Source organism: Culex quinquefasciatus, chromosome 2, assembly GCF_015732765.1.
Source record: "Culex quinquefasciatus strain JHB chromosome 2, VPISU_Cqui_1.0_pri_paternal, whole genome shotgun sequence".
Lineage (NCBI taxonomy): Eukaryota > Metazoa > Arthropoda > Insecta > Diptera > Culicidae > Culex > Culex quinquefasciatus.
This window is the reverse complement of record NC_051862.1, coordinates 41,447,396-41,474,117: the sequence shown is the minus strand read 5'-3', so window position 1 is coordinate 41,474,117 and position 26,722 is coordinate 41,447,396. Positions and strand designations below refer to the sequence as shown.

The following is a 26,722-nucleotide window of genomic DNA, read 5'->3' as shown; positions in this document are numbered from 1 at the left end:
TGATTCATATATCTTGATTTAAAAAATGAAAAACAAACAACATTCAAAAATTTGGTTATTTGACTTATTTTAATTTTTGCTTGTTTGCTTGTTTAAAATTGTAAAGATATTGTTTTTGACGATTGCAATTAAATACCTTGATATATTTTTTCATAAAAAAACATTACAATTTCAAATATCATTGCAAGTTTTTGAAGTTTTTGATACATTTTTCAATATTTTAAAAATATTTCCAGCGATCTATTTTCAGTATGAATAATTTGATTTAAAAAAATGTTTATTTGACTTATTTTAATTTTTGCTTGTTTAAAATTGTATAGTGTTGTTTTTGAAGATTCCAATTAAATGATATATTTTTTTTATAAAAAAAAAAAAACATTCAAATTTCAATAATCGTTGCATGTTTTTGATACATTTTTAAATATTTTAAAAATATTTCCACCGATCTATTTTCAGTATGAATAATTTGATTTTTAGGCTTCTTTAAAAAAAACTTTATCACTGAAAAGTTGTTCTGGAAAAATACATTATATTTGCTTACTTATTTATTTAAAAAAAAAGAAAATAGGAAAAAAAAACTTCAAATTGAAGTAAACACAGTCAAAACTGAAAAGAATAACATTTAGTCTTTTTTTTTGTAAATTTTAAGATAACAATAGAAGTTTTTTCATAAATTTAACAATTTTACGAAATGAACATTTTTGTTTTCCTGAACATTTTTTTCAGTTAAATAATATCAATATAAAAATTATAAGCATTAAATTCAAACATGAAGAATGCAATATGTTAAAATTTGATCTCAAGCTTATTTTTTTAATTCAGACAATAATTTAATTTATTTAATACTTCATGAACAGCCTTAAGGGCCGATCATAGAAATATTTTAGAAAGCCATCGCGGGCCGGATGAAATGGCTTCACGGGCCGGACGTTGGGCAGGCCTGTACTAGACCAATAACATTTTATGTTATTTATAACAAGATTTGTTATTCGTCGTTATGATTTTTTTGTCATTGGATTGTTATTGTAATAACTGACTAATAACATTTTTAGTTATTATTCGAATAAATCTTTGTTATTATTTTTTGTTATTTTAACAACTAATCCGATCATCCCAATAACCTTTGGAGTACTTCCATAACAAAATATGTTATTTTCCAAAGCTGATTTGGCTTTCAACCAATATCAGACCAATAACAAATTTTGTTATAATAACATAAACTGTTATTAAACCCTTATGTAAAAATGGATTTTTCAAGAAGATTCCATAACACTTTCTGTTATTTTAACAGTATTTGTTATTGAAATTGCATGAATTTTGTTATTACCGTCTGCCCGGGTAGTTATAACAGTTATTACCAATGAAATAGATATCCATTTCTGTTTTTTTTCTGGTATCTTGAGGGGAAACAATTTAATTCTAGAGTTTGACTGAAGGCGGTTTTAAAAACACTCAAAAAGCAAAAACTGAAAATTTGGTTTATTGGACCTTTTCAAAACAAACTCCAGAATTGTTCCCATGAAATTTAACTATATTGTTTGTTTTACTTAATCTAAAAATTGAATTTAAGATTTTTTTCATGTTATTGGATTTTTTTCTCAAAATTTTCCTATTATATAAAAGATTTATTTTTGTTTTTGTATAACTCTTTGTAGTATGTATTTTAATCATGATTACAACGTAAAAGTCGTGAATACTTGTTCACCTAATGCCCCTTCTTGTCCTCCCACTGGTGACACTTTTGCTTGCCATCCTTGGAGTACGTGCACGTGGACCCGGCGCTCACCTGGTTGCCCTTGCCGCCGGATGGGATTCCGCCGAAATCGAACCTACCCTGAAGATTTAGGCCAGCACCGTTGCCGAAAGACCCACCCGGTTGCTGCTGCTGTGACCATCCTCCACCGGTGTTAAAAGTGGGCCAGGATGGGGTCCCAAACACCGGAAATCCATAGTTGACCGGTTTTTGGTTGTTAATCTGCTCAGCACGCCGGATGCGATTCTGCGAAAATCGGAGGTTATTTTGAGGTTTAACACAATGTTTAGTTTAATTTAATTTTACCAAAACCTTAAGAAGAGTCGAATCATGTGATTCACACAAACTAATCAAAATTGTCGTAAAAAGGAATAATAGGTAAAATTTCATGTTTACTTTGGAAGAACCCTCTCAAATGACGAACTAGCTACGATTGACTGCAAAAAAATATGTTTGCCTGAAAGTATAAGAAATAACACAGTAAAATTAAATTAATTAAGCAATTCCTATTAATTAAACGCTGAAAGTTCTATTTTTCTTGTGTGCCATCCTAAAATCATTAATCAGTTTAACCTTTAACACTCAAAACAGCGATAGCCACCGTCCAGCCAAAAGCACCGAAAGTGAAACAAAAACAGCCGACCATTAATTTTGTTTTCAATTTCGTTCACATTTTCAAGTGCAAACTTTCATCACCCGGTTTAAATCCGCCAAAAACTGGCAAAAGGTAAAGAAAACGAAAGAAAAAAGGAAACAATTACTCTTCCACTAATTAGCACGATTTGTTTTACTTTCTGGAGCAATTTTGATCCAAAACTCATCCCCTCATCCTCTATTAGCCATCGATACCTGCAAATTTGCGAGCGAAACAGCTCGGATCATGTGGGTTTTACTTTATTATAACAATTTATTTCATTAGTCCAAAATTTGGCGCCGCAGAGCAGATCTTTGTGCGGTGCCGCTTTCTCTCTGTCGGCAGCAGCAAGGGGATTTGATTGATTGTGATAGATTTTTAAATATGGGAGAGCGATCGCACATGTGCGCAAAATTGCGGAAAGGTTTGGTGTGCGAAATTTCTTCTAAATTAAAGGTGAATAAGATGACGGTAAATCGATTTACCCTTGGTTTTTTAAATAAGCAATCTTTTATAAAACATAAATAAATAATAAATGAAAATTCTTGTGTTGTGTTGTGTTGTGTTGTGTTGTGTTGTGTTGTGTTGTGTTGTGTTGTGTTGTGTTGTGTTGTGTTGTGTTGTGTTGTGTTGTGTTGTGTTGTGTTGTGTTGTGTTGTGTTGTGTTGTGTTGTGTTGTGTTGTGTTGTGTTGTGTTGTGTTGTGTTGTGTTGTGTTGTGTTGTGTTGTGTTGTGTTGTGTTGTGTTGTGTTGTGTTGTGTTGTGTTGTGTTGTGTTGTGTTGTGTTGTGTTGTGTTGTGTTGTGTTGTGTTGTGTTGTGTTGTGTTGTGTTGTGTTGTGTTGTGTTGTGTTGTGTTGTGTTGTGTTGTGTTGTGTTGTGTTGTGTTGTGTTGTGTTGTGTTGTGTTGTGTTGTGTTGTGTTGTGTTGTGTTGTGTTGTGTTGTGTTGTGTTGTGTTGTGTTGTGTTGTGTTGTGTTGTGTTGTGTTGTGTTGTGTTGTGTTGTGTTGTGTTGTGTTGTGTTGTGTTGTGTTGTGTTGTGTTGTGTTGTGTTGTGTTGTGTTGTGTTGTGTTGTGTTGTGTTGTGTTGTGTTGTGTTGTGTTGTGTTGTGTTGTGTGTTGTTGTGTTGTGTTGTGTTGTGTTGTGTTGTGTTGTGTTGTGTTGTGTTGTGTTGTGTTGTGTTGTGTTGTGTTGTGTTGTGTTGTGTTGTGTTGTGTTGTGTTGTGTTGTGTTGTGTTGTGTTGTGTTGTGTTGTGTTGTGTTGTGTTGTGTTGTGTTGTGTTGTGTTGTGTTGTGTTGTGTTGTGTTGTGTTGTGTTGTGTTGTGTTGTGTTGTGTTGTGTTGTGTTGTGTTGTGTTGTGTTGTGTTGTGTTGTGTTGTGTTGTGTTGTGTTGTGTTGTGTTGTGTTGTGTTGTGTTGTGTTGTGTTGTGTTGTGTTGTGTTGTGTTGTGTTGTGTTGTGTTGTGTTGTGTTGTGTTGTGTTGTGTTGTGTTGTGTTGTGTTGTGTTGTGTTGTGTTGTGTTGTGTTGTGTTGTGTTGTGTTGTGTTGTGTTGTGTTGTGTTGTGTTGTGTTGTGTTGTGTTGTGTTGTGTTGTGTTGTGTTGTGTTGTGTTGTGTTGTGTTGTGTTGTGTTGTGTTGTGTTGTGTTGTGTTGTGTTGTGTTGTGTTGTGTTGTGTTGTGTTGTGTTGTGTTGTGTTGTGTTGTGTTGTGTTGTGTTGTGTTGTGTTGTGTTGTGTTGTGTTGTGTTGTGTTGTGTTGTGTTGTGTTGTGTTGTGTTGTGTTGTGTTGTGTTGTGTTGTGTTGTGTTGTGTTGTGTTGTGTTGTGTTGTGTTGTGTTGTGTTGTGTTGTGTTGTGTTGTGTTGTGTTGTGTTGTGTTGTGTTGTGTTGTGTTGTGTTGTGTTGTGTTGTGTTGTGTTGTGTTGTGTTGTGTTGTGTTGTGTTGTGTTGTGTTGTGTTGTGTTGTGTTGTGTTGTGTTGTGTTGTGTTGTGTTGTGTTGTGTTGTGTTGTGTTGTGTTGTGTTGTGTTGTGTTGTGTTGTGTTGTGTTGTGTTGTGTTGTGTTGTGTTGTGTTGTGTTGTGTTGTGTTGTGTTGTGTTGTGTTGTGTTGTGTTGTGTTGTGTTGTGTTGTGTTGTGTTGTGTTGTGTTGTGTTGTGTTGTGTTGTGTTGTGTTGTGTTGTGTTGTGTTGTGTTGTGTTGTGTTGTGTTGTGTTGTGTTGTGTTGTGTTGTGTTGTGTTGTGTTGTGTTGTGTTGTGTTGTGTTGTGTTGTGTTGTGTTGTGTTGTGTTGTGTTGTGTTGTGTTGTGTTGTGTTGTGTTGTGTTGTGTTGTGTTGTGTTGTGTTGTGTTGTGTTGTGTTGTGTTGTGTTGTGTTGTGTTGTGTTGTGTTGTGTTGTGTTGTGTTGTGTTGTGTTGTGTTGTGTTGTGTTGTGTTGTGTTGTGTTGTGTTGTGTTGTGTTGTGTTGTGTTGTGTTGTGTTGTGTTGTGTTGTGTTGTGTTGTGTTGTGTTGTGTTGTGTTGTGTTGTGTTGTGTTGTGTTGTGTTGTGTTGTGTTGTGTTGTGTTGTGTTGTGTTGTGTTGTGTTGTGTTGTGTTGTGTTGTGTTGTGTTGTGTTGTGTTGTGTTGTGTTGTGTTGTGTTGTGTTGTGTTGTGTTGTGTTGTGTTGTGTTGTGTTGTGTTGTGTTGTGTTGTGTTGTGTTGTGTTGTGTTGTGTTGTGTTGTGTTGTGTTGTGTTGTGTTGTGTTGTGTTGTGTTGTGTTGTGTTGTGTTGTGTTGTGTTGTGTTGTGTTGTGTTGTGTTGTGTTGTGTTGTGTTGTGTTGTGTTGTGTTGTGTTGTGTTGTGTTGTGTTGTGTTGTGTTGTGTTGTGTTGTGTTGTGTTGTGTTGTGTTGTGTTGTGTTGTTTTGTGTTGTGTTGTGTTGTGTTGTGTTGTGTTGTGGTGTACTTTTTTCAATTACTTTCTTTGTCAACCATTTTTTTTTAATATTTTGAAATAATTTCAAAAAATAATACCCAATTTGAGTAAATCCACTCAACTGTGTACAATATTGCAAAAAAAAAGTACTGGAACGCGCTACCCAGGCAAAAAATTTGCCGCTTCTCTCCTTGCAGAACTTCTGCAAAAGAGAGAGATGAAGAGAGCGAGCTGAAAAGTTCGGGAACGTGCTGCAAAAATGTTACTTATGCTGGCTGCAGAATTCTGCAGAAGCTGCAGAAATTCTTAACGGATCGTTAGTGGGTATTATGGATTTAGCTCGTAGCTGGATTTTCTGGCATCTTCTCACGGTTACTGGAAACGGTCGTGGATAGATCTAGGGGTTCCCAGTTGGTGTGAAAAAAAATCAATTTATAGGAAAATTATGGATTAAAATTTTGCTTTCCTATCACTTCTCCGACATCAGGAATAATTGTTTTAACATGCTCGCAATTTTTTTATTCGGTCGGAAAAATATTATTTTTCTTGAAAAAACTTTCATTTTTAATCACATGATCACCCCTAATTCTGGCTCGATGCCACCATCATGCGACCGCGTGCTCCGTTTGTTTGTCAACAAAGCTGCAGCTGGATGGTGAGACGAAGTGAGGGGGGAACAGATTTTGACATTTTTTAATGCCCGCATCTGACCCGCCGCCTATTTCGTCGGTCGTTGAGCCGCCGGTCGTTTCCAGCTAGAAACTGATCGTACAATAACCAAACCAAACTAATTCTTTTCGTTCCAACCACCACCGAGTGCAGTCCACCGAAAAAATCGTCGCCAACTTTTACAAAAGATCGAGATTTTGCTAAAAGTAAGTATTAATTATTTATTTTTCCACGATCTGTTTTCAAAAATTTATCATAAAAAATGTTTACTAATTTTTCTTTCTTTTTTTCAGTGAGTTCGGCTTTAGACGACTCCGATCGAGAGGCTCCGCCTCGGCGCCGGTTCCAGCGGGACGGTTACGGATCCCGTGACGGATACGGGTCCCGATACGGAATTTTGAATATTTCGGTGGCCGAGCTCTACGAATTATTGAGCAACGCGAAGAAGCTGAGGAAGCTAGAGCGGCAAAAGAAGCTGTTGCCGTTCAGCTACTGTCAGGTTCCGGAGCGTACGACGGTCTCCAGACACTTGTTGGACCCGTTGTTTGCGTCCTCAATGCGCCTCTATGAGCTTCAGGACCAGTACGGACAAAGTAAGACGATTAACCCGGTCAAGGCCGGGCTGAACCAACACGGCCAACCACTGAAGAAGGAGAGGAAAGACCTGGTTGTTGTGTGGGCCCGAATAGCCCCCTCGGTCTGGTTGCGTACCAGACGCAGCCTCCGAGTTGCAGCGTACGGACGCAGCCCAACGGATCTGACAGTTGGCGGGACAGAGTCAGCGGTCGGGCTCTTTCATCGGGTAACCGTCGAGGAAGCAAGGTGATCAACTCGCTGTGGGGATTCCACCAGCCAACCAACTTCTCTACAGTTGTGTTGTGTTTCGATTCTTCAAATTGTGTCGTGAGTTCCCGTGAGATGAGTACTGTAATTTTCTGAAAAAAAACCATCAAACTTTAAAACCAAATGCAAACATTTAATGTCGAGTTTGTTTTTTGTTTACACATGGATTATTTTTTGCTTTAATGTATTAAGCATGTAGCTTCATTTTTTTTGGGTTTTTTTGGCATATTTATAAAAGTTGTTATATTATAAACGAAAGCAAAAGTTTTATATTATAAAAAAAATCAATTTATTTGTATTAACTTGAAACTAATTAGCTTTTAGAAGCTCTCGAATATTAATTTAAATGAGTTTTCAGCTGTCAGATACATTACAGACGTTTTCTGTAATGAGTTCATTCATGTAATGAGTACATTAATTCGGATAGTTTTCCTTTTTCTTGCATAAGTTAGCATTATTGAATTTCAAGCATCAAATTTTAACATTTACTCAAAAAGGACTTTATGTTGAGATTTCATATCAATCCAAAAAATCTGGCGTATTTTTTAATGTTTCCATGTAACTTGGTATTCTGCTGTAATATTTCTATTTCTTAATTTTCAAGGAAACTAATACTTTTTACATAAACTCCATGGAAATTAAAAAACGAGGTGGGCAATTAAATGCTAATGACTAAAAATCATTGAGTCATAATAATTTCATTTACTATCATAAATCTTTTCCAGTATCCCCTTGAAACAGTAGATCAGTTACATAACCCTTGTATACAAGTGTAATTTCGCAAAAAATACTTGCAATTCATCCACAAATGGCCAGCCGAAGGCCATGACCGACTGCATGAATTCCCCACCGACCAGCCAGTTCTTCCAACCCAACAACCAAACCGTGATCATCAACCCAAGACTCAAGCCAGTGCGGAAATTGAAAAACGGTCCTGGACGGACAGACGTGATGTGAGAGATCCGTCGGGCGGCAGAGTCTCTGGGGGGAATTGGGGTCTCAACAGCCTCTTCTTCGCGCGTAGATCTCGCAGCTTCACTGATTAGGTGCAATAATTTCGTGAATAATTGCATGTGTGTGAGCGAGATCTGGCTCTGCTCGTGCTAAAGCTAAAGCTGATGATAGAACAGTTATGGAGGCTGCCTGCAGAAGCTCTAAATTTTTGTGGAGAAAAAACAACAGTAAGATATCGCGTGAGAGCGCCAAAAATGGATGATATTTTTTGTCTGTTCGAACCGGATCGAATATCGCGATATCGAGCTTGGCTCGGCGAAGCTTTGTTTTGGAGAAAAGAACCAGTTTTATGCAAATTATGTCCGCAAACAGCGGGCATCACGTCAGGCGACGGTCAACTTGGACTTTCCAGCTGAAGTCAACAGGTCCAAGATGGACGGACGCACAATGGCCGATCCCCATAAAGTCTACGCGATGCTCTTAAAGTATTGTCCGCGGGGTTAAATTAGCTGCCCTTGTTGGACAACAATGCACAGTAAAAATTATTTCTTCAAGAGTAACTGTTGAACTAAGACATACACGAATAAAATGATTTTATTTTTACTGTTAAGAATAAACAAAAATACAATATTTTTAACAAGAAATATTATACTGTGTCATTTACCAACGGTATTCATCCAACGAAGAATCAAAAGTAGAAGAAGAATTCTGTCTGTTGATTATGATCGCCGGCGGATGGGCAGTGTTAATATCATCCCAGGTCGCGTACAAAATGACGATATAAAAATACATAAGCCAGATAGACTTATAAAAAAAATGCAGAACAAAACTCTAACTTGAATTAGAAAACGCCAACGCCATCATCATAGGGGATTTCAAATGTCAGTTATCAAAAGATAAAAAAGCAGGAAAAATTATTCTGTCCAGATTTAATTTTTGCAGGCTTAAGAAAAATTTCACTTTGGACAATCGAATCACGAAAAATAAACTTTTTTTGCTGTCTTATTTTTAATAAGACGCCAAATCGATAAGAAAAAATTACTTCCAAAGATTCGAAATTTTCATATCATTACAAAAAAAAATGTTTGAATAGCTGCCAAAATTAAATTCTCATTTCCAAAGAATATAAACTTAACCTGTGCTTAGCTGTCCACTGAAAAATGAAGAGTGGTAATCAACTCCTGCAGCCATAAAACAAAATTCTTCATGAAAGGTATTCGAAATCAAAACATCTTGAACAATCGACGGGGTTGCTCGCTCGATCAGTTCATTCGTGAGCCCATCCGACCTGCGAAGGCGCCTGCCCGTTTCGACAGGTTCGTCGCTTCTTGGCTTCGTATATCGTCTCTCGTGCTGTGCGCATTCAACTCTCCTCTCGCGCGAATCCGCCATCCAGTTCCCCGTCCACCCGTTCAATGTATAAAGTTTAAATGTACGAAAATTCGCACCGCATTAATTCACCGACCGTCGCCGAGTGAAGATCGTGGACCTCGTGGAGTTTCAAGAGTGTGTTTAGTTTTTAAAAGAAGTAGTCAGGAATAATACGCAAATCTTCAGTCCTAAAATCATGAAGAATCTGGGTGCAGTTCTTGGTGTCGCCTGTTTGGCCGCCGTTGTCAGTGCAGGTAATTCGTCGAGCATCGCATAATAAATCTACCCAAAAGTAAAAAAAGAGCAAGGTTTGATTCGATAACTGGTTTTTGGTCAGTTATCAAAACAGTCGAAAACAACTGCCAGAAATACCGGTTCTTAATGTTTATTCTGCGAGCGTTCTTGGCCAGCAGAAGAACCAGCTGAAGATCGTCGTCGAGGTGAACCGGCTGAACTTGATCTTGAGCGATATCTGCCCCAAGGTTGCAACTCTGTTCTGATGTTTCCGAGTGCTTCTGCGGATGGCTCGCAAGAAGTTCGAAAATATAATCGAATTACAATAAATGTGTGACATCAGCTTAAGCGGGGGGAAATCCACGAAGGTTACCAATTAACACGAACGGCTATAGTGTGCGAGTAAGTGTAAGTGTATGGAGCGACTAGTGTGGAGTTGGACGTGACGTGATTAAACAACCAGGAAGATTCTGAGCAACCATAAGTGCTGGATGATGATCGTGGCGGGATGCCTTTAAGGTGATGCCATTGGCGGACTATACAGAATGAAGAACATAGCTTGTTGTTGTTCTATTTGAAGAGATGATGAAGTGTAGATAATGAAAATGTGATCATTGTTTAATGTGGAGCCGCCGTAATGAACTGGACAAGCGAAACCATAAAAAATATTAATTGTGTTGACTTGATGATTTGTACTAACATTCCGGGCAAGCAAAAAAAGAGACGAAGGATGACCTCCTTGAGCTAAAAAAAAATGTTTGCCATTATTAAAAAATACAGTCACTTATATTAAAAAATAAATATTAGATAAAAGCAAAAAGCACTAAGTGAATGAAAACAGTATTTTAAAATGCAATTTACACTAGTCAGTTGTTTTCAAAATATCAAAGTATTGACAATTTTTTTCAGTGGCTTTTACTTTTATCTCCATAAAATTCTAATGGTTTAAAAACATATTTTTTGCTCCCTAATTTTGTAGGGTGAGGGAGGGGGCGAAATATGCTTTGGAGCAATTCCAGCCCAAAACAGGAATTTTTCAGGTACTTTTTTCTCGACCCTCTCCGATTTCAATGAAACTTTGTAGACATGTTATCCTACGCTTATATAAGCCATTTTTTGTATATGGAGCCAGTTCCACACGATAATGACATTTGAGAAGGGCGTAAGTGTTTTAAATATTTTTGTAATTCGGAATTAAAATATTTATGTATCTCGAAGTCGTTGCATCGTATCAAAAAGTGGTCAAAGACAAACTTGTAGGAAATTTGACGGGCTTTTCGATAAAAATACACTGAAAGAAAAAAACACTCAACTTTTATGAGTTTTTTTGATTTTTAAGTATAAAAGTCAAATTTGAGGGGGAGCCCACGATTTTTTTTCGTTCAAAATTTTTGTGAAGTTAGCCTAAGATGTTACCAAAAGACTCACGAAAAATGCAGGATGGAGCAACTCACCTAAAATAATACAAAAATCATTTACTGAAACTGTTTTTTTGAAAAGTGCTCTAAACGTCAAAATTTTCAAAAACCAAATACAGGAATCGATACTCCAGACAATTTTACATAAAAGTCTCCATATTGACTACTGTCCTAAGTCCAATCCTTGTGAAGTTACAGCGGTTTTAAAAATAAAAATGTTGAAAAAATAGGTTTTTTGATGGTTTTTGGCAATTTCTATATGACCGACTTGATTTTCCAGTCTCGAAAATATTTTTACCGGAAAGCTCGTCCAATTTCCCATAAGTTTGTCTTTGACCACATTTCAATTGGATGTATGGGCTTACAGATATAAGCTAATTTACTGTCCAGGTTACTATAATACACTGAAAAAATATGATGGTTTCAGTTATGAGCAATGTAATTAGCTTATATCTGTAAGCTCATACATCCAATTGAAATGTGGTCAAAGACAAACTTATGGGAAATTGGACGAGCTTTCCGGTAAAAATATTTACGAGACTGAAAAATCAAGTGTGTCATATAGAAATTGCCAAAAACCATCAAAAAACCTATTTTTTCAACATTTTTATTTTTAAATCCGCTGTATCTTCCCAAGAATTGGACTTAGGACAGTAGTCAATATGGAGACTTTTATGTAAAATTGTCTGGAAAATCGATTCCCGTATTCGGTTTTTGAAAATTTTGACGTTTAGAGCACTTTTCGAAAAAACAGTTTCAGTAAATGATTTTTGTATTTTTTTAGATGAGTCCTGCATTTTTCGTGAGTCTTTTGGTAACATCTTAGGCTATCTTCACAAAAATTTTGAACGAAAAAAAATCGTGGGCTCCTCCTCAAATTTGACTTTTATGCTTAAAAATCAAAAAAGCTCATAAAAGTTGAGTGTTTTTTTCTTTCAGTGTATTTTTATCGAAAAGCTCGTCAAATTTCCTACAAGTTTGTCTTTGACCACTTTTTGATACGATGCAACGGCTTTGAGATACAGAAATATTTAAATTCCGAATTACAAAAATATTTAAAGCACTTACGCCCTTCTCAAATGTCATTATCGTGTGGAACTGGCTCCATATACACAAAAATGGCTTATATAAGCGAATGATAACATGTCTACAAAGTTTCATTGAAATTGGAGAGGGTCGGGTACAACCGATTCTCTATTTGGCATGGAATTGCTCTTTGAAATATATTTGCAACGGCCGAAGTTCATATTCGCATTTTTTAACAAACTTGGTAGAGCTGTTTAATAACATATCCAAACATAAACGCGAATTTATGAAAACCTTCAGGATCAGTCTGATATGAATAGATTTGTGTGTCAGGAACAACGTTTTATACCTCAAAAAATCACATAAATCCTTTAGAGATCGCAATTTGCGGTTTACTGAAAAATATAATTTTTCAAAGATTTTTGCACTAAATATTCAAAAATAAGTTTTAATCACTTCAAATCATGACTGACGGCTAACTAAAAATAAAAATAAACTGTCGCTTTACATTTTTGAGTATTGAAAAAGTGATTTCATCACTTTAGTGATAAAATTCAGCCAGTTTTATTTAAAAATTGGCATATGGGCAGGGGGGGGGGGGGGCAGAATGGACCACCCTTGGTTTTGGGTTTTAGAATGGATTTAGACGAACTGTAAGGCAAGGGTATTATAAAGGACGTCAAGTAACATCACCACACCGAAAACGACGTTTGATTTCATTGTATTTTTTGAATTATGAGCAAAAATGTAAATTGACAAAACCACGCAAATGTTGATTATTTCGAGGTTCTTAAATAAGCTTTCTCGAAAGTTAGATTGTTTGAAAAAGTTTGTTCAATGTTCAGAATGTTACCAGAAGCTATTACGAAGGTCGTCAAACAACAACGGAACCTTCTAATGATTTAGAGCCTTGGTGGTGGAAGTGTTAAATTAAAATCCACTTGGGCAGAATGGACCACCCTTTCCCTGTCTTATAAAACAATCAAAAGTTTTGACATTTTGGTCGCTCCTGGTAGGTTCACAAACCACGTTTAGTGCAACATTACTTGATTTTTTAGTTGTTTTGTTGCTTATTTGTAAAAAAAAGTGTCTTATTTTAACATATTGAAACTATTTTTAAAAAAAAATGTTTTGGTAACGTTCCCTTCAACGTTTTATTAGACAAAATGGCTCCCTGGAAAAGAAGTCGAGAAGCATTTTTTTTTTATTCAATTGCATAAAAAATAGTTTTAAGCTAAAAATGTTCATCAACCAAGTATACAACATTGAAGGAAATATCCCTAAGCATAAGCCTACTACACTGAATTCATAAATTTGTGAATTCTATGGTTTTTGGCGCATTTTACTTAGGCGGGTCATTTTGCCCCCCCCCCCCCTGCCCCTATTTTCCAAATTCCTTATTAACTCTTTTTTACCATTTCTACACTCACTGTCTGAGCTACTTATGTTTTTGTTTCAAAACCTCATTTCCTTAATGAAAAATTGATTGTTTTCTTTTATTTGACAATATGGCGTAAACGGAACTAAGAAACTCTGTAAAAATGACCCTTCTGGGTCAATGTAGATTCGAAAAGTTCATTAAATTTCCCTTAAAATGACATGTTCCAAAAAAAATACAGTCAAGTAACGGAAAATAAGTTTTTTCGGAATTCTGAGTACGCCATCAAATCGGGCACCTAATTTTACATAAAAGTCGCTTTGACATCAAATTTCTATCTCATCACCGTTTCAGGCTGCAAATTGTTGAAAAACACTTCTTTTTTCGCATGTTCAAAAATGGAAGGGGTCTTACCGCCCTCCGTTACGAGATATCAAAAAACGGACCTCAGGGTGATCAGGGACAAAAGTTACCCCTTAGGATAAAGCTTCACGCAAATCGAAGAGGGGTCGGGGCAACTTTTCCCGATTTCGTGTGAGTTGGTAGAGAATTACCCTAAAACAGTTCATCCCATTGAGTTGCTTTTATGAACTAATGACCGCCACATAATCAGCGAACTGCGGAGGCCAGTACGGCAAAGGCGCAGATCAATATGACGAAGGTCTCGGACTCGAGTCTCGGTATCGATACTTTTTTTTGAAGGGTGAATTATTTGGAAAATAAAACCACGAGTAAAGTGCTCTCGGTAATCTCGGGATTTATCCTCTCCTTCCGGTCACAGTGCCATTTTACTACCGAACCATCCTCTTTATCCTCTCGTATACCGATTCTCAGTTCTGGGTGTATAAGTGGAAGCTTCTCTCTTTTGGGGAACTTGATTAAAATTGATTTTTTAATAAGTGAGTAAGCAAAAATAATGTATTCTTTAGTACAAATTTGCAATGATAAAGTATTGTTTGAAAATCTTATGAAAAGCAAATTAGTCATACTTAAAATAAAGCGCCGCATTTTTTTTAATTATTTAAATTGTTTCAAACTGAGTCAAGAAATCAGGGACATAAACATTAACAATGTAGTTTTAAACGCAAAATAAAAATAAATCAAATAATCACATTTTTAAAGGTTATCTACACAGCAAAAAATCCGATGGTAAAATCGCATGCAAAAGCATGCACATCACCTTCGTCAAAACACTTAACACTTAATATTACACACTGCATGTACAATTTTTGCAACACACAAAAAAAGTTGCAACCGACGGGATTCAAACTCAGCACCAACAGTAAGGACTGGCACCTTAGCCAACTCGGCCATCAGACCGATGTAAAGCTGCATGGATAAACGCATATATGAGCTTGACATTTCGGTCAAGTAGGTTTCCCATACTGATCGGCTACATATTTCAGGATTTAAAATCACATAAAATTGCATAAAATAATGCAATTTTTATTTTACACCCAGGTCTTTTACACGCAGCTGGATTACTACTTTTTTAGCTGTGTATGTTTTTCTTTCTAGAAACCATGATATATGAATTCTATTTGCAACACTAGTTTATTTATTAGTTTTCTTTAAAACAATCGCTTAACAATAATTTTATGAATTTTTTTTGTACTTTTCCAACTTTTATCTAACTTTAGATCCGGCCCGCTACTTCTTCAGAAAAATCAGATCAGGCCCACAGGGCAAAAGGTTGGGCACACCTGCTAAAACATGTTTTTTTGTAATTGTCTGCTCTACAATTTTCTCAAACATTGTCAGCAATTTAAAAAAGGTTTCCCTTACGCCACACGGAATAAATAAACATTGATACACTCTGAAAAAAAACCCTGTAAAGTTGCAGAAAACACTAATTTAAAAAACGAATTGAAACATTGTTCCGATTGAGAAACTAGACTGAAAATATGAGCTCATTTTGTTAAGGTTTAGTGTGTCCAGTATGGTCCTGAAGTTAGTATGGAATTTTAATGCTTGAAAATTCCGGTTGATGCGCTCAAAATTGAACACTTTTGTCTTTTTCATATATCCGTGAACCACACTATTGTGAATTCATGAATTCCATCAAACAAAAATAATGAAAGGATCAAAACTATTTTTACCAAAAAAATTTCTGTTGAAATTTACAGTATTCCTAATTTACTAATTTAACCGGTGACCTCACAACAAGACTTCGTCGGTGGTCAACGGTCCTGCCAATAATGAATTAGATAATTTTCAGCTTAAAATTATACCAAAACACGAAAATAACCGCCAAATTATTCCAGATTGTGTAGCATATTTGAAATGGTAGCCCAATTTTCTGACGATGAGCTGTGCACAAATTTGCATCTGTTTTTTTTTCGCTCAGAGTTATTTGTTCAAAATTTGAACACCTTGCAGTGTAATAAACTGTCTGTTCCGTTGGGTGTCGTTTACACGCGTCGTTCGAGTTTAATCTTAACGTAGCTTAACTGATTTCGCGCACGGGTCAAATCGTTTTAACGCTGACTGGACTAATCCACGGTTTCATGCATAATTCAATGACGATCGTTTGAGCAGTCGTTAAAATTTTGCTTTAGCACTTTGGCGTCATGCTACCGTGTCTGTACTGTCCGGTTGTTTTATGGTTTATGTAGAACATCAACGAGTGATTTTCGAAATAATTTATATGGCTGTCATGCTGTAACGGACGACCTGCAAAGTGGATGAAACCTGAAGAAAGTATGCAAATCTTAGGATGGTGCACTTGAAAGCTCACTGGAAACAGCACTGAATACAAAATTATGCGACAAGTGCTCGAGCGTTGATGGCTTTCAGCGGTGGTGATTGTCATTCCATGGGGTGCTCGGAAGCTCCATGATATAAATATGTCAGATGAGTGAGTATTTGCGCATCTGGTTCTGTTGAACATCTGCGATAAAAGTACTGCTGTTTTCTCAACATAAAAAATTTAGTGTTAAGATTGGTCTGGCAAATAACCATCTCATTTTTAATCATAATTTTAAAACGTTTGAAAACTCTCTCCTACAACAACCTATTGACCAACTTTTCGCTTCCACATGTGAAGCCCTTCCTGCGAATCAACGACCTCTAAACGCCACCCCAACTCCAATAAAAAACCTTCATCGAACGATCATTTGGCACCATTTAAGCATCCCAATTAGCATGTGTTAGCTTGCTCAAACTGGTTTTTCCCACAACCAAATCCTTCGAGGTTCAACCAGGGGCCTATCATCGGTTCCTTCCGCCGGTGTCCGTAACTCTCAGGGCTTGGATTTAAATCCGTAAACTATCATAATTTTCACCGCGAGCCCCATTAACTGACCGCTTGAAGATTGCTGGTTTCTATTGGAGGGTCATTTCCCTATTTTCGAGGGCTAATTTGATTTTTTGGCAAGTTACCGCCCAACACGGGCCAGTGTTGCCAGATCGATTCACCTTTTTGCTTTTTCTCACCTTTCTTGCAGAATTTGGCTTCTACGTCCCGAAGGCGTTCTACAAAATCGACGAAAATGGCTACAAATCTCCGCTGACCTACATCGACAACCTGCCGGTAAGAACATGGACGGAGCGTTTCACCACATATGTGAATGTTGGCCAAAGACCCCGAAAGCCCCAGTTTTCGGGAGTTCGGCACAACCGAACCAGCTCCAAAACAGCAGGAGGCATTATCAGCTCTTTTGGCCAACATTTATGAATTGATTCTTTCCGCGATTTCCCACTTATGCGGCGCGGCACGGATATATGAATGATGATGCCAGTGGAATTTTCGGGATTTTTTCTGCTGTTGCCCCTGATTTTTTGTGTTTTTTCTTACTATTTCAGCCAATCTTCCACCGCACGAGGAGAGCCGCCCAGCTGGGAGGAGGTAATTAGCCTAAAATGATTGTTGTTTTTAGCCTGTTGAAATCTGAATATTTGCTTTTCTTTTGATCGGGAAGCTTAGCCGACCTTGGGCTGTTTTGTGGCGTTTGAACAACTCATGAGAGAAAGTTTTTGAAGAATTTACAACCCTATGCCTTGAGAGCTATTTAAATACCTTTTTTCCCATTCTCATATCAAAAATGTTTATCTGGCTACCCTGTCATCTGATATGGGCGAAATCGTAGATTCAAATTTCGCTACTTCGAATGTCACTCAACCGCCAATACCAGTTGTCAAACTGATGTTGATGTTTCAACTCAGCAAACGTCAAATCTATATAAATTGCTGCCGGATCTTTTTTCGGATCTCTCCCGGAAAAGATCTGGCAGCAGTTTTGACGTTTGGGGAGGGTGCCGAAAAAAGGTAAACAAATCATTTCGTGCAGCAGCCGTAATCAGCGGTAATTGACGATTACCGAGCACGTAATATTGACAGCTGTTAGTCGTCCAATTAGCGGATTTGGATTCACTCATTGGAATGCAGTTCTTCTATAATCAACGAATCCGCTCAGTATCAAAAATTGTTTTAAGTAAAAAATTTCATTGGCAATATGAACAAAATGAAGTGTTGCCAAACATGAAGAATAAATCCTGGTTTGAAAAATATTTTAAAAATTTCAAAAAAGGTATTTGAAATTATCAAAATAAACTTCACTGACGTTGTACCAGATTTTAATTTTTGAGCAAATCAATTAGCTGTTTCTGTTCATTTTTGCAGATTCCCACTCAGTTATGTTCTCATTAAAGAAAACATACTGATTAATTAATTACACAAATTCTTCACATGTTCCAGCAAACAAATACATAAGTGCTCTACTTTTAATTGCACCTCGCCTTCATCTCGGGGCGTTAATTGACTTCTTCGTCATTTTGCTCGTTCCTCGTTTCATGTCTTTCATTAATAATTTGTTTGTTTGTTTTTCCCTCTCATTTCAACACGCATTTTCCGGCGCACAATAACAGTAAACTTTGGCTTCCCGCAACTGCCGTTCCCGAACTTCCCGGCGATCCCGACCAACGGCCAGGGTAACTTCCAGGGCGTCCAGACCACCATCACCAGCACCGGGTAAGTGAGCTGCTAAATTTTCTAAAATCGCAAAAATTTACACTTTTAACAGGTGATGTACCCTTAAATTAGCATCTCTTCAAAACTTGGCGGATTTCCCATCGTGCAAACAGTCGAAACTGGTTAAACCACTTTCTGTTTGTCACATCCATTTGGGTACGACTCTGAGAGAACATCAGAAGAGTAAACAAGTATCAAAGCGACGTTTTGTTGAAAACAAACAAAAAGGAACTCGTTTTATTATCACCAAAGTTGTTTACCTCGGAATGGATGGAAAAACAGGTGGACCGAACCGATTACTCATTTTTTAGTCGTTTCAACAAAAAAGTAATCTTTTTGGGATTTCCATGTAGAAGCAGAATACAGAGAAACCTCTTTTTACGCGGTGGCGTTACGCTTTTTATTTCGTCGATTTCTCTAAAACCATACCATATTTTTGAAAGCTTCAAAAAGCGTTTTGAAGATCTGCACGAAACCTACAAATTGCTTTTAAAAGATTGCGAAAATTTGCGTCGTTTCAGAGAAATCTACAAATTAGAAAAACGTAACGTACCGCGTAAAAAGAGGTTTCACTGTAATAAAGTTTTAAAGAAAAGTCTACATCATAACGAATTGAAAAAATATGCAAATCAGGCAGACGAGTTGGCTAGTTGGCAAGCCAATGAACTGCTAAGTTTCACGTTTTAACCAGATTGAACCAGTTGTATCGTTAGTTCTGATTTGCATGTTTTCTGTTTTAGTAGGAAATTTCTAGAATTTTTTAAAAGCTTTATTTTTTATTTTGTTTATTGAACTTTAAAAAAAAAAACCCTAAGTTTTAAGTTTGGTTTGCATTGTAACATGTAACAAAACAAAATAATTCAAATTTCTGTTTTTCAACTAAATTAGTTTTATGGCTAGATAGAAATAAAAATATTGCTAAATCATCATAAAACGATTACTACAGTCAAATTACCAAGCAATGGAATCGAGATGGATTTCGGTATTTATTTATACAAAATAATAACATACAGATAAATTCAGTTAAATTTTATTGCCTTTCTAATCTTCAAATTTTTATGTTGATGTTGAAATTAAATTGGTTGCTTCCCAAAATGTAAACATGAACCTTGAATAAAAATAAATTAAAAGCAAGAAATTTAAGAAAGTTTTATGCAAGATATTTCCACCGAAGCTAGAAAGAGTAAGAAAAACTACCCTCTACAGCCCAATTCTTTTTCGAAATTTTTTATATTGTTTTTTCCGTGTTAAGGAGGTTATTTTGAGCAACTTTTGTTCTACGAAAAGCTTTATTATTCATCTTGTTTTATGTTTTTCTTATTTTATGTTAAGTATTTAAATTTGCATTTATCTTGTTTAGTTTATCTTTGTTTTTGGTAGTATTTGGCCTAATCTACCACCTCCTCTCATTAAATTTTCCTTTTTTATTTTTTTCATATTTTTACAGTCACTTTTTCCATTTTTTGCTTGTTTTTCACATTTTCTGCTCTAGATTGGCAATATTACCATTTGAATTGTAAAAACAATGCGTAGAGGCATAGTCTGGGACATTACAAAAAAAAAACTGCATACTTCTTTTTGCTCAGAATATAGGAAATGTTAGTAAAAAACACTGCCAAATTTGACCACTAAAAAAACGGCATTTGAAAAAAAAATGGCAAAGTCACATAAAACATGTCAAACTTCAATCCTAAAATTTTTTTTACTAAGACATTTTAAAAACAAAGCTGATCGATAGAATAAAAACTTTGTTGATTATTGATTTGAAGGTCTCGGGCTCACCAATGAATATATTTTTGTATGATTTTTCAGGATGTTTTACGGAACATATTCAGGGGGATGCTAAAGGCAGCCGTCTTGGGGGTTGAGATTAATATCACGCGCAAACTGTGTACAGTAAAAACAAAAATATTGTTTTATTTATAGTTAATTATATTTTTCATAACAAAAATTCTAATTTACTGTAGTAAAAGTCAAAATACACAGTACTTCAGTTAAATGTTTCATGTGATAAAATTACAACTTTAAATGAAGTTATCGGCCAGATGTGCTCTTAAGGATCCCAACTTTTGTAGTTTATTTTGCACATAAATTGAGAAAAAATCACCTCAAAAACATACATTACTTTTTAAACTTAAATTGCGGTATAATTTTACATGAAATAAAATAATCAGTTTCTTTCCATTTGATGCCAGAAGTTTTTGTACTTTTTTACAGTGCGCAGCTGGTTTGTTTTGGTTCCGTAATAAACAGCTGTTCTTTTGTTCTGGCTTTGTTTTGGTGCCGTAAATGACAATTCCCTTTTGTTCTGGTGCCGTAATTGACAGCTGGTGATGGCTGCGGTTGAGCTGCTTGTAGTGAGATATAGATGTCGCCCCCCTGAACATTTCCAAATGTGGTGAATATCAACAGGATTTTGAAATATGATTTAAACAAAATTACCGGATTTCAGTACATAAATCGAACACAAAGTACCATGCATCTCCTTTGAAATGAGTTCCAAGTACAGATTGATGGAGACGCATGGTGCTTTATGTTCCATTAACACCTAAACTTCCAAGCTGAAAACAGAGGAAATTAGTATGGAAACATTCCAATTTTGTTGAGCTTGGAAGTTAAGGTGTTAATGTAACGAATTCCGATATTATTTTTTAATCATATCTCAAAATTCTGTTCTGTCTGTTCTGTTCTGTCGCTAAGAACGCATCTGCAAAGGTACCGTCATCTGGGGCGAATTTCCCTTTATTTCATTTTCAATTGGGGGTTGTATTTTTTCCCTTTATTTAATTTTCAATTGGGGGTTGTATTTTACCCCAAATAATGATAACATTATCGTACGTTGACTTATTTGAACTATTAAGTTTCATTATATGGGTTAAAAATCTTACTATTTTTTGTATAAATTATAGTTTTTGGTCCAATTTTGACAGAAATACTATTTTTTTAATAATATTATCAAGAGTAAATGCGTTGAATGCGTTTTAATTTTATACATACCAAAATGTATGGAACTTTTGACCCTCAATTTTTTTTGGGAAAACGGATTGTAAAAAATAAGGAGAAGAGGAATTTAAAAAAAAAATTAATGATTAGCAATTTGATAGGCTTGGCTTAATACTGTACTGGTTTAAAGGTTACAAAGATTTCGTTAACCTGATTTTTAACATACCTTAGTTTTTAAACTTAAAAAATTAGTATCAAAATGGCTGGTGAGTACCTTTTCCCCGTTCTACCGTACTTTGACAAACAAACTGGCTATAGTTATGTCTTTTTTTAGGTTGTAATTTTCAATTACTGCTTACATGTCACTGTTATTGTTATCAAACTTTTTCGAAGCAATGAATCGACCTCATTAGGGGCAATCTTTCTACGCTCCAAACATGGTAAAAAGCCACGCCGTAGTAGATTCAACCTCACCCAGACCTTCGAGATTCATCGTACGTTCAATGCAACGAGAGCAGCTAAATAGCGTAATGATGCAAAAGCCGATCAAAAGCCTATCAATTTCTCTGCCTTCAGCTGGTGTGGCCCCCTTACTCTTATTGAAAGTCCCGGAAAAAAATATAACAACACTGAAGTAAGGAAATAAACTCTTTGCAAGCAAGAAAAAAAAATGTAAAAAAATAAAGAAAGAAAGGAAAAAAAGAAATCCACTCGCGCTAAAGACCGCTATTCTATCGCGCAGCGTATATCTTAATTCGAGTTTACAGAATTTATCACAGCATTGTGCTGCTGCTGCTGCTTCTTAAGCAAGTCATGCCAGGCCAGCGGATGCTGCAACTCCGCGGCGGCCTTGTTCGACGCTCTGGTGGAGCACTGATCTTCTCCACTTTGAGGCCACACGTGTATCTTGGAGCTTTCCGGCTCCATGTTTGAGGGGGAGAGTTCACCTATAAAAAATTCTAAATAATCTTTCAAAAAAAATTAAATGTATAACTACAAAATAATTAGTAATTTTTTATATTTTTTTTTTGAAAAATAATCCATCTTTAAAATATTTTTTTAGCAGTGGTCCTCCACAGCATCCACAGGTTGATCGCAATTTTACCCTTGGGCAAACATAATCCGCAAGTGCACGTGGGGGGCTTAAGGGGGGTCGCCCGTGAAGTCTCGAGATCTGCAGTTCATTGGAAGTAAAAATAAAAGCACACCATCATCATTGGACAAAGCGCCATCCAGAGTGGGGGGAAAAGCTCCAACGGGGGGAAATAAGAAATTATCTTGGAAATGCTATCAACTGAGATGTTTATTTTTATACTCTGGCATATTTTCCTTGCGTGGTCTCTTGAGGAAAGGGAGGGACTATAAACACTGATCTCTTTCTTTGGCTGGAATAGAGGCTCCACCGCGAACATGGTCCTAATTAGGGCTGGCTTTTGGTCTGGAAAAGCTGGGCTTGGTGGGGTTGAACATTTGAAAATCCCTTTTAAATTCCTTAATCGTACAATTTCTAGGTACAAGTTTTATCCTAGAATAATTTTAAGGAAATCTATTATCCTGTAAAAACAAATATCACCAAATTTAGGTGAAAAAGAAACATATCTTAAAACACACCGTGCTTGCAAACTGCATTCTAAAACTGCTGACGATCGGATTTCCAAGAGATCTTCAAGTCCTCGAGAAGAAATATAAAGCGAATTAAGTTCACCATCCCAGCCTTAAGCCTATTGATTCTCCCCCAGACATCATTGCTAAGCGTCGCTAGCGCCAGCGCCGACACTCTCAAAGGAACATGACTGTTGGCAATTACGGGTTAATTCACCCGGGCTGATTCAATTTGATGGGATCAGTTTGCTGAGTCGTTTGAAATGGGATGCAACATTCTTGGCAAGCAAGGATTTCCTTTATCGTGAGCAAGATCTTGATGAGGGTGACGATGAAGATGAGCTGATTAGAAGTGATAAACGTGGAAAAATTTAGTTTTGAAGTAAACGTTGAATGCTTAAGGCTTCTTGAAGCATGAGTTATTAACTGTGTTTTCGAAAAAAACATTCAGAAAACAGTAAACATGTGTTTACACCAAATTATTTAAATAAATTCATAGATTTCATCATTTCGTCGCCGTCGTGCTAACTTGTCGTACGTGCATTTTGGGCCAAATTGAGTTAAGAACGCCATTTTGTGCATCTCACAATGCCACATCTTTTGACCTTCACAGATCCCCAAAATTGGATTTCAATCCTAAGATATTCAATGAAAACCAAAAAAGCTCCCTGAAAATTGATGTAAGTGCGACAAAAGGCCAAAGGGATTTCAGGTTAGGATGCGTTTGACGCACGTACAAGCTAGACCACCTTAAACATTTGTAATTATAACTCGGGACTCCAGCAACCAACTTCAACCAAACTTCGGGACAATGCACAGAATGGTCAGCCAAACATAACGTGTTTGTTATTGTTTACATTGCGTGCTCTCGTTTTTGTTTATTCAAGGTTAAACATTAAAACGCGTTTTTCTCCGAACGTCAAAATGGCGGGTGCGACAAGATAGCACGACGACGTCGATTTGTATACTTTCATCATTTTTTGTACACAAACGGTTCCCCAGAATCAGGTGCAATTAGAATTTACAAACTTTGATGACAAATTGTCCATTCTTAAAATTTTGGTACCGTAAACCGGGGTGACCTTGAAAGGATTTCAATTTATGCTTGGAATATTTTCCATTGGTAAGAGGTTTTTTTTTTTTCTTCACAACAGCATGTCAGTAGAAACATTATTATAGCTGTTATGCATACTTTTGGCTTAAAATGAAAAAAAAAAGATTTAAATTTGATATTTAGTTAAAATAAAATATTTGTTGGAACCCTAACGTCTCTAGTGTTCCACGGTCTAAATCTAAGTAAACAAAGAACCCCTCGCCAAAGCAATGTGGTGAATAACTCATTGTCACTCCACACAAAACAAACACAACGTAGGGCAGTATTGTTATTTGTTACGAATTCAATCTGTGATAATTAACCTGTAAGCAAAAGTGAAAATAAACGAATTCTTCTAATCCAACCTCCGAGAAGGCAAGTTGCCTCTCTCGGAGCACCTGAAACCCTTGAGTTTTACTTACCTGGAAGTCTGGTCCGCCGCTACTTACCGTCCGCTGGAGTTGTCCGCTGCTGCATCGATGGGATCCTGGAACCTGAAAAGAAACGGTGGGTCGTCCGCAGTTTTCTGAGTCGGCCCCCTGGCCGAACAATATTTTTAGAGACAAAACAATTTTTTTAACTCTTTGATATGTTTAGTGGTAAAAAGAAGTGCAACCAACTCAATACAAATGCATTTTCGTGCATTTATTATCCCTTTCAGTTCATTTAAAATAATGTTTAATATTATTGAAAATTCCATGTACATTTTGTCAAACCGTTTTTTTCATGTGAACTATTTTTTTCAAACTGAAAATGAAGTGTTCAATGTGCTGACAAAACCCATAAGATATTAAAAAGTAGGATAAAAAAAGAGAAACATATTTCTTAAACTTTAAAATCAGGCGATTTTTAAGTATTTTTTTTCTAAGTTCTGTGAAATTCCCATGAAATTTGATGATTTGATTTGTTGGTCGACGTGAAAACTGGAAACTTTGAGCTTGAAAAATCTCTTAGTTTGGTTGCTTAATATATAATAATCTTTCCGATTGTAGAACAGAATGTTTTATAGGTCATTATATAATTTTACAAGATCTGTGAAATTTCCGTGAAATTTTGTGTTTTCGGATAGTGATCCCCGTGAAAATTTGCATTTTTTTGCGCGAAAAATCACTGAACTTTAAAATCATAAATGGGATAGACAACACATTTATTTGTATCAGCCTTATCAATTTTAAAATAAATTAAGGCCAAATATGCAAATATTTTACAAAACAAATCTTTTTTGTATGGAGTGTGAATTTTTGGTAGAAGCATAACTGCAATGATGAATTTTGCGTTAATTTTTGTTTCTAAGCTTCATATCCCGCTTGAAAATTGTTTTTTTTTAACACAAACCCTAGTAATTATGTTTTTTTCCAAATTCCTTATTTTCCAGTGGCGGCAACCTGCACAACCGCTTCGACGAGGACGGCCCGGTGGTCCAGAGCACCTTCACCTCGTTCAGCAACAACAACGGCCACGTCACCCAGACCACGCACTTTGTGGACAAGGACGGCAAGGTGACGACCCACCGCCAGGACAACCAAAACGACCAGCAGCAGCCAAAGCAAGCGGACACCTCGTCGAACCAGCGAGATGACGGCAAGTGGAAGGCACCGACGACGACGCAAAAGCCCAAGAACTAAGGAGAATCCGATTTCCGGCGAGCGAAACATTATCATCGACCGTCAATAAAAAAAAAGCTACAATTTGTCGACACGTCGTCAGCTGGCACTTGGGCCACCTGTAAATGATCGGAGAAACATAACAAAAGAAACTAAATCGAACTAAAATTATACGATCCCCGCCATTCCTGTCCAGAAGAAGATCCAGTCCGGAAATGTGAAACGACGGGGCAATTAATAGGTCCCACTGAGAAGCACATTTTTCGAAATCGCACAAGAACAAAGAAAAGAGGAGAAAATCTCAAAATCATAAAAAAAAACAATAATTTATAAGTAGAAATAGTCGCGATTTTCTATTATTCCACCTCTCCACACGATCCGCCTTCATCGCCGCCGCCGTCACAAGATAACAAAAGAGAAGAAGACAACAAACAGCGAAAAAAGAAAACAAGTCAAAAGAAATCAAGATGAAAATGGGACACGCGCGCAGGAAACGGCAGTGAGAAATTATGCGCGCAAATTACCGATATCTTCGTGACCGAGGAGGAGAGCTGCTTAATTTCACTCTTTTTCAGTCATTTTTGGTTTTTTTGCTTCCATTTCGTGTCACAATGCTCAGCAAATCGATGGATGGAAACTTTCAACAGTGGCCAACAATCCAACAGCAACAAAATTGGAGAACGAGAATTTCCAAAACTAATTTATTGTGTGTGTACTGATTCGTAGTTTAACAATGCCAATTTAAGTTTAATGCCTAGAAATTAAATGATAACAAAAGCAGAACCGTGAATAAAGATATCTAGTTTAGAGAAGAAAGAAAAGAAGAAAAATAAGCTGGCTCGTGCTTTTTTTCATTGAGAGGGAAAGAAATCCATTTACCGGTCGAGGCAGAAAGAGAAGAAAGACCCCTAAAATTAAATGGTGGAAGCAGCAGAAGCTTGCGAATGAACTGGACGCGTGCGGACCATTTGATTGAAATTGATACATGTTTTTACACACTTGCTACAATGTGAGCTTCATTGAAGCAACAAGTTACAGTGCACAAAAGCGATTTAAAACTTGTTAATTTTGGGTTTTCCTTGGTTTAATGATAAAAAATGAAAAATTAGAATAAGTGATCAACATTCTTCAAAATGCGAATCAGCTCAAAATAATCATTCGTAACAAAAATGTTATAAAATTTAGGAAACAAAAGTCTTCTTATATCCACAATTATCAGCCTTCACATTTTTTTTAAAAATTATTAGAAATTGTCTTTAGTTGTCCAATTTCCAGATTATTGCAATACTCAGAGTATAATGGAATTACATGCTTATCCTCA

The 26,722-nt window shown here is 36.4% G+C and overlaps 2 protein-coding genes across 3 annotated transcripts; one reads left to right on the top strand and one right to left on the bottom strand.

Moving 5' to 3' along the window:
• Window positions 1-1,639: 1,639 nt before the first annotated feature.
• On the bottom strand, window positions 1,640-2,190 carry LOC119767456. Of its 2 annotated transcripts, none has more exons than XM_038256104.1 (2): window positions 2,060-2,190; window positions 1,640-1,999 (listed from the first exon to the last, which is right to left on the bottom strand). In XM_038256104.1, exons 1-2 carry the CDS (start codon window positions 2,141-2,143, stop codon window positions 1,706-1,708), a joined length of 378 nt encoding a protein of 125 aa, XP_038112032.1. In that variant the 5' UTR covers window positions 2,144-2,190; the 3' UTR covers window positions 1,640-1,705. The 2 variants fall into 2 exon arrangements, with proteins under 2 accessions (XP_038112032.1, XP_038112033.1); XM_038256105.1 differs by having other exon boundaries at window positions 2,066-2,190.
• Window positions 2,191-9,139: 6,949 nt separating this feature from the next.
• LOC119767639 lies at window positions 9,140-26,231 on the top strand. The gene is made up of 5 exons (XM_038256643.1): window positions 9,140-9,389; window positions 16,638-16,723; window positions 16,996-17,038; window positions 18,057-18,159; window positions 25,173-26,231. The coding sequence occupies exons 1-5, from the start codon at window positions 9,332-9,334 to the stop codon at window positions 25,420-25,422; spliced, it is 540 nt and encodes a 179-aa protein (XP_038112571.1). The 5' UTR covers window positions 9,140-9,331; the 3' UTR covers window positions 25,423-26,231.
• Window positions 26,232-26,722: the final 491 nt, after the last annotated feature.

Bases quoted from the DNA above. Each gene is read 5' to 3' on its own strand.
- LOC119767456 (XM_038256104.1), bottom strand. From the start codon at position 2,143: ATGAAATTTTACCTATTATTCCTTTTTACGACAATTTTGATTAGTTTG. The intron at 2,000-2,059 runs GTAAAATTAAAT...CGATTTTCGCAG, and splicing joins CGACTCTTCTTAAGGTTTTG to AATCGCATCCGGCGTGCTGA.
- LOC119767639 (XM_038256643.1), top strand. From the start codon at position 9,332: ATGAAGAATCTGGGTGCAGTTCTTGGTGTCGCCTGTTTGGCCGCCGTT. The intron at 9,390-16,637 runs GTAATTCGTCGA...CCTTTCTTGCAG, and splicing joins GGCCGCCGTTGTCAGTGCAG to AATTTGGCTTCTACGTCCCG. The intron at 17,039-18,056 runs GTAATTAGCCTA...GCACAATAACAG, and splicing joins AGCCGCCCAGCTGGGAGGAG to TAAACTTTGGCTTCCCGCAA.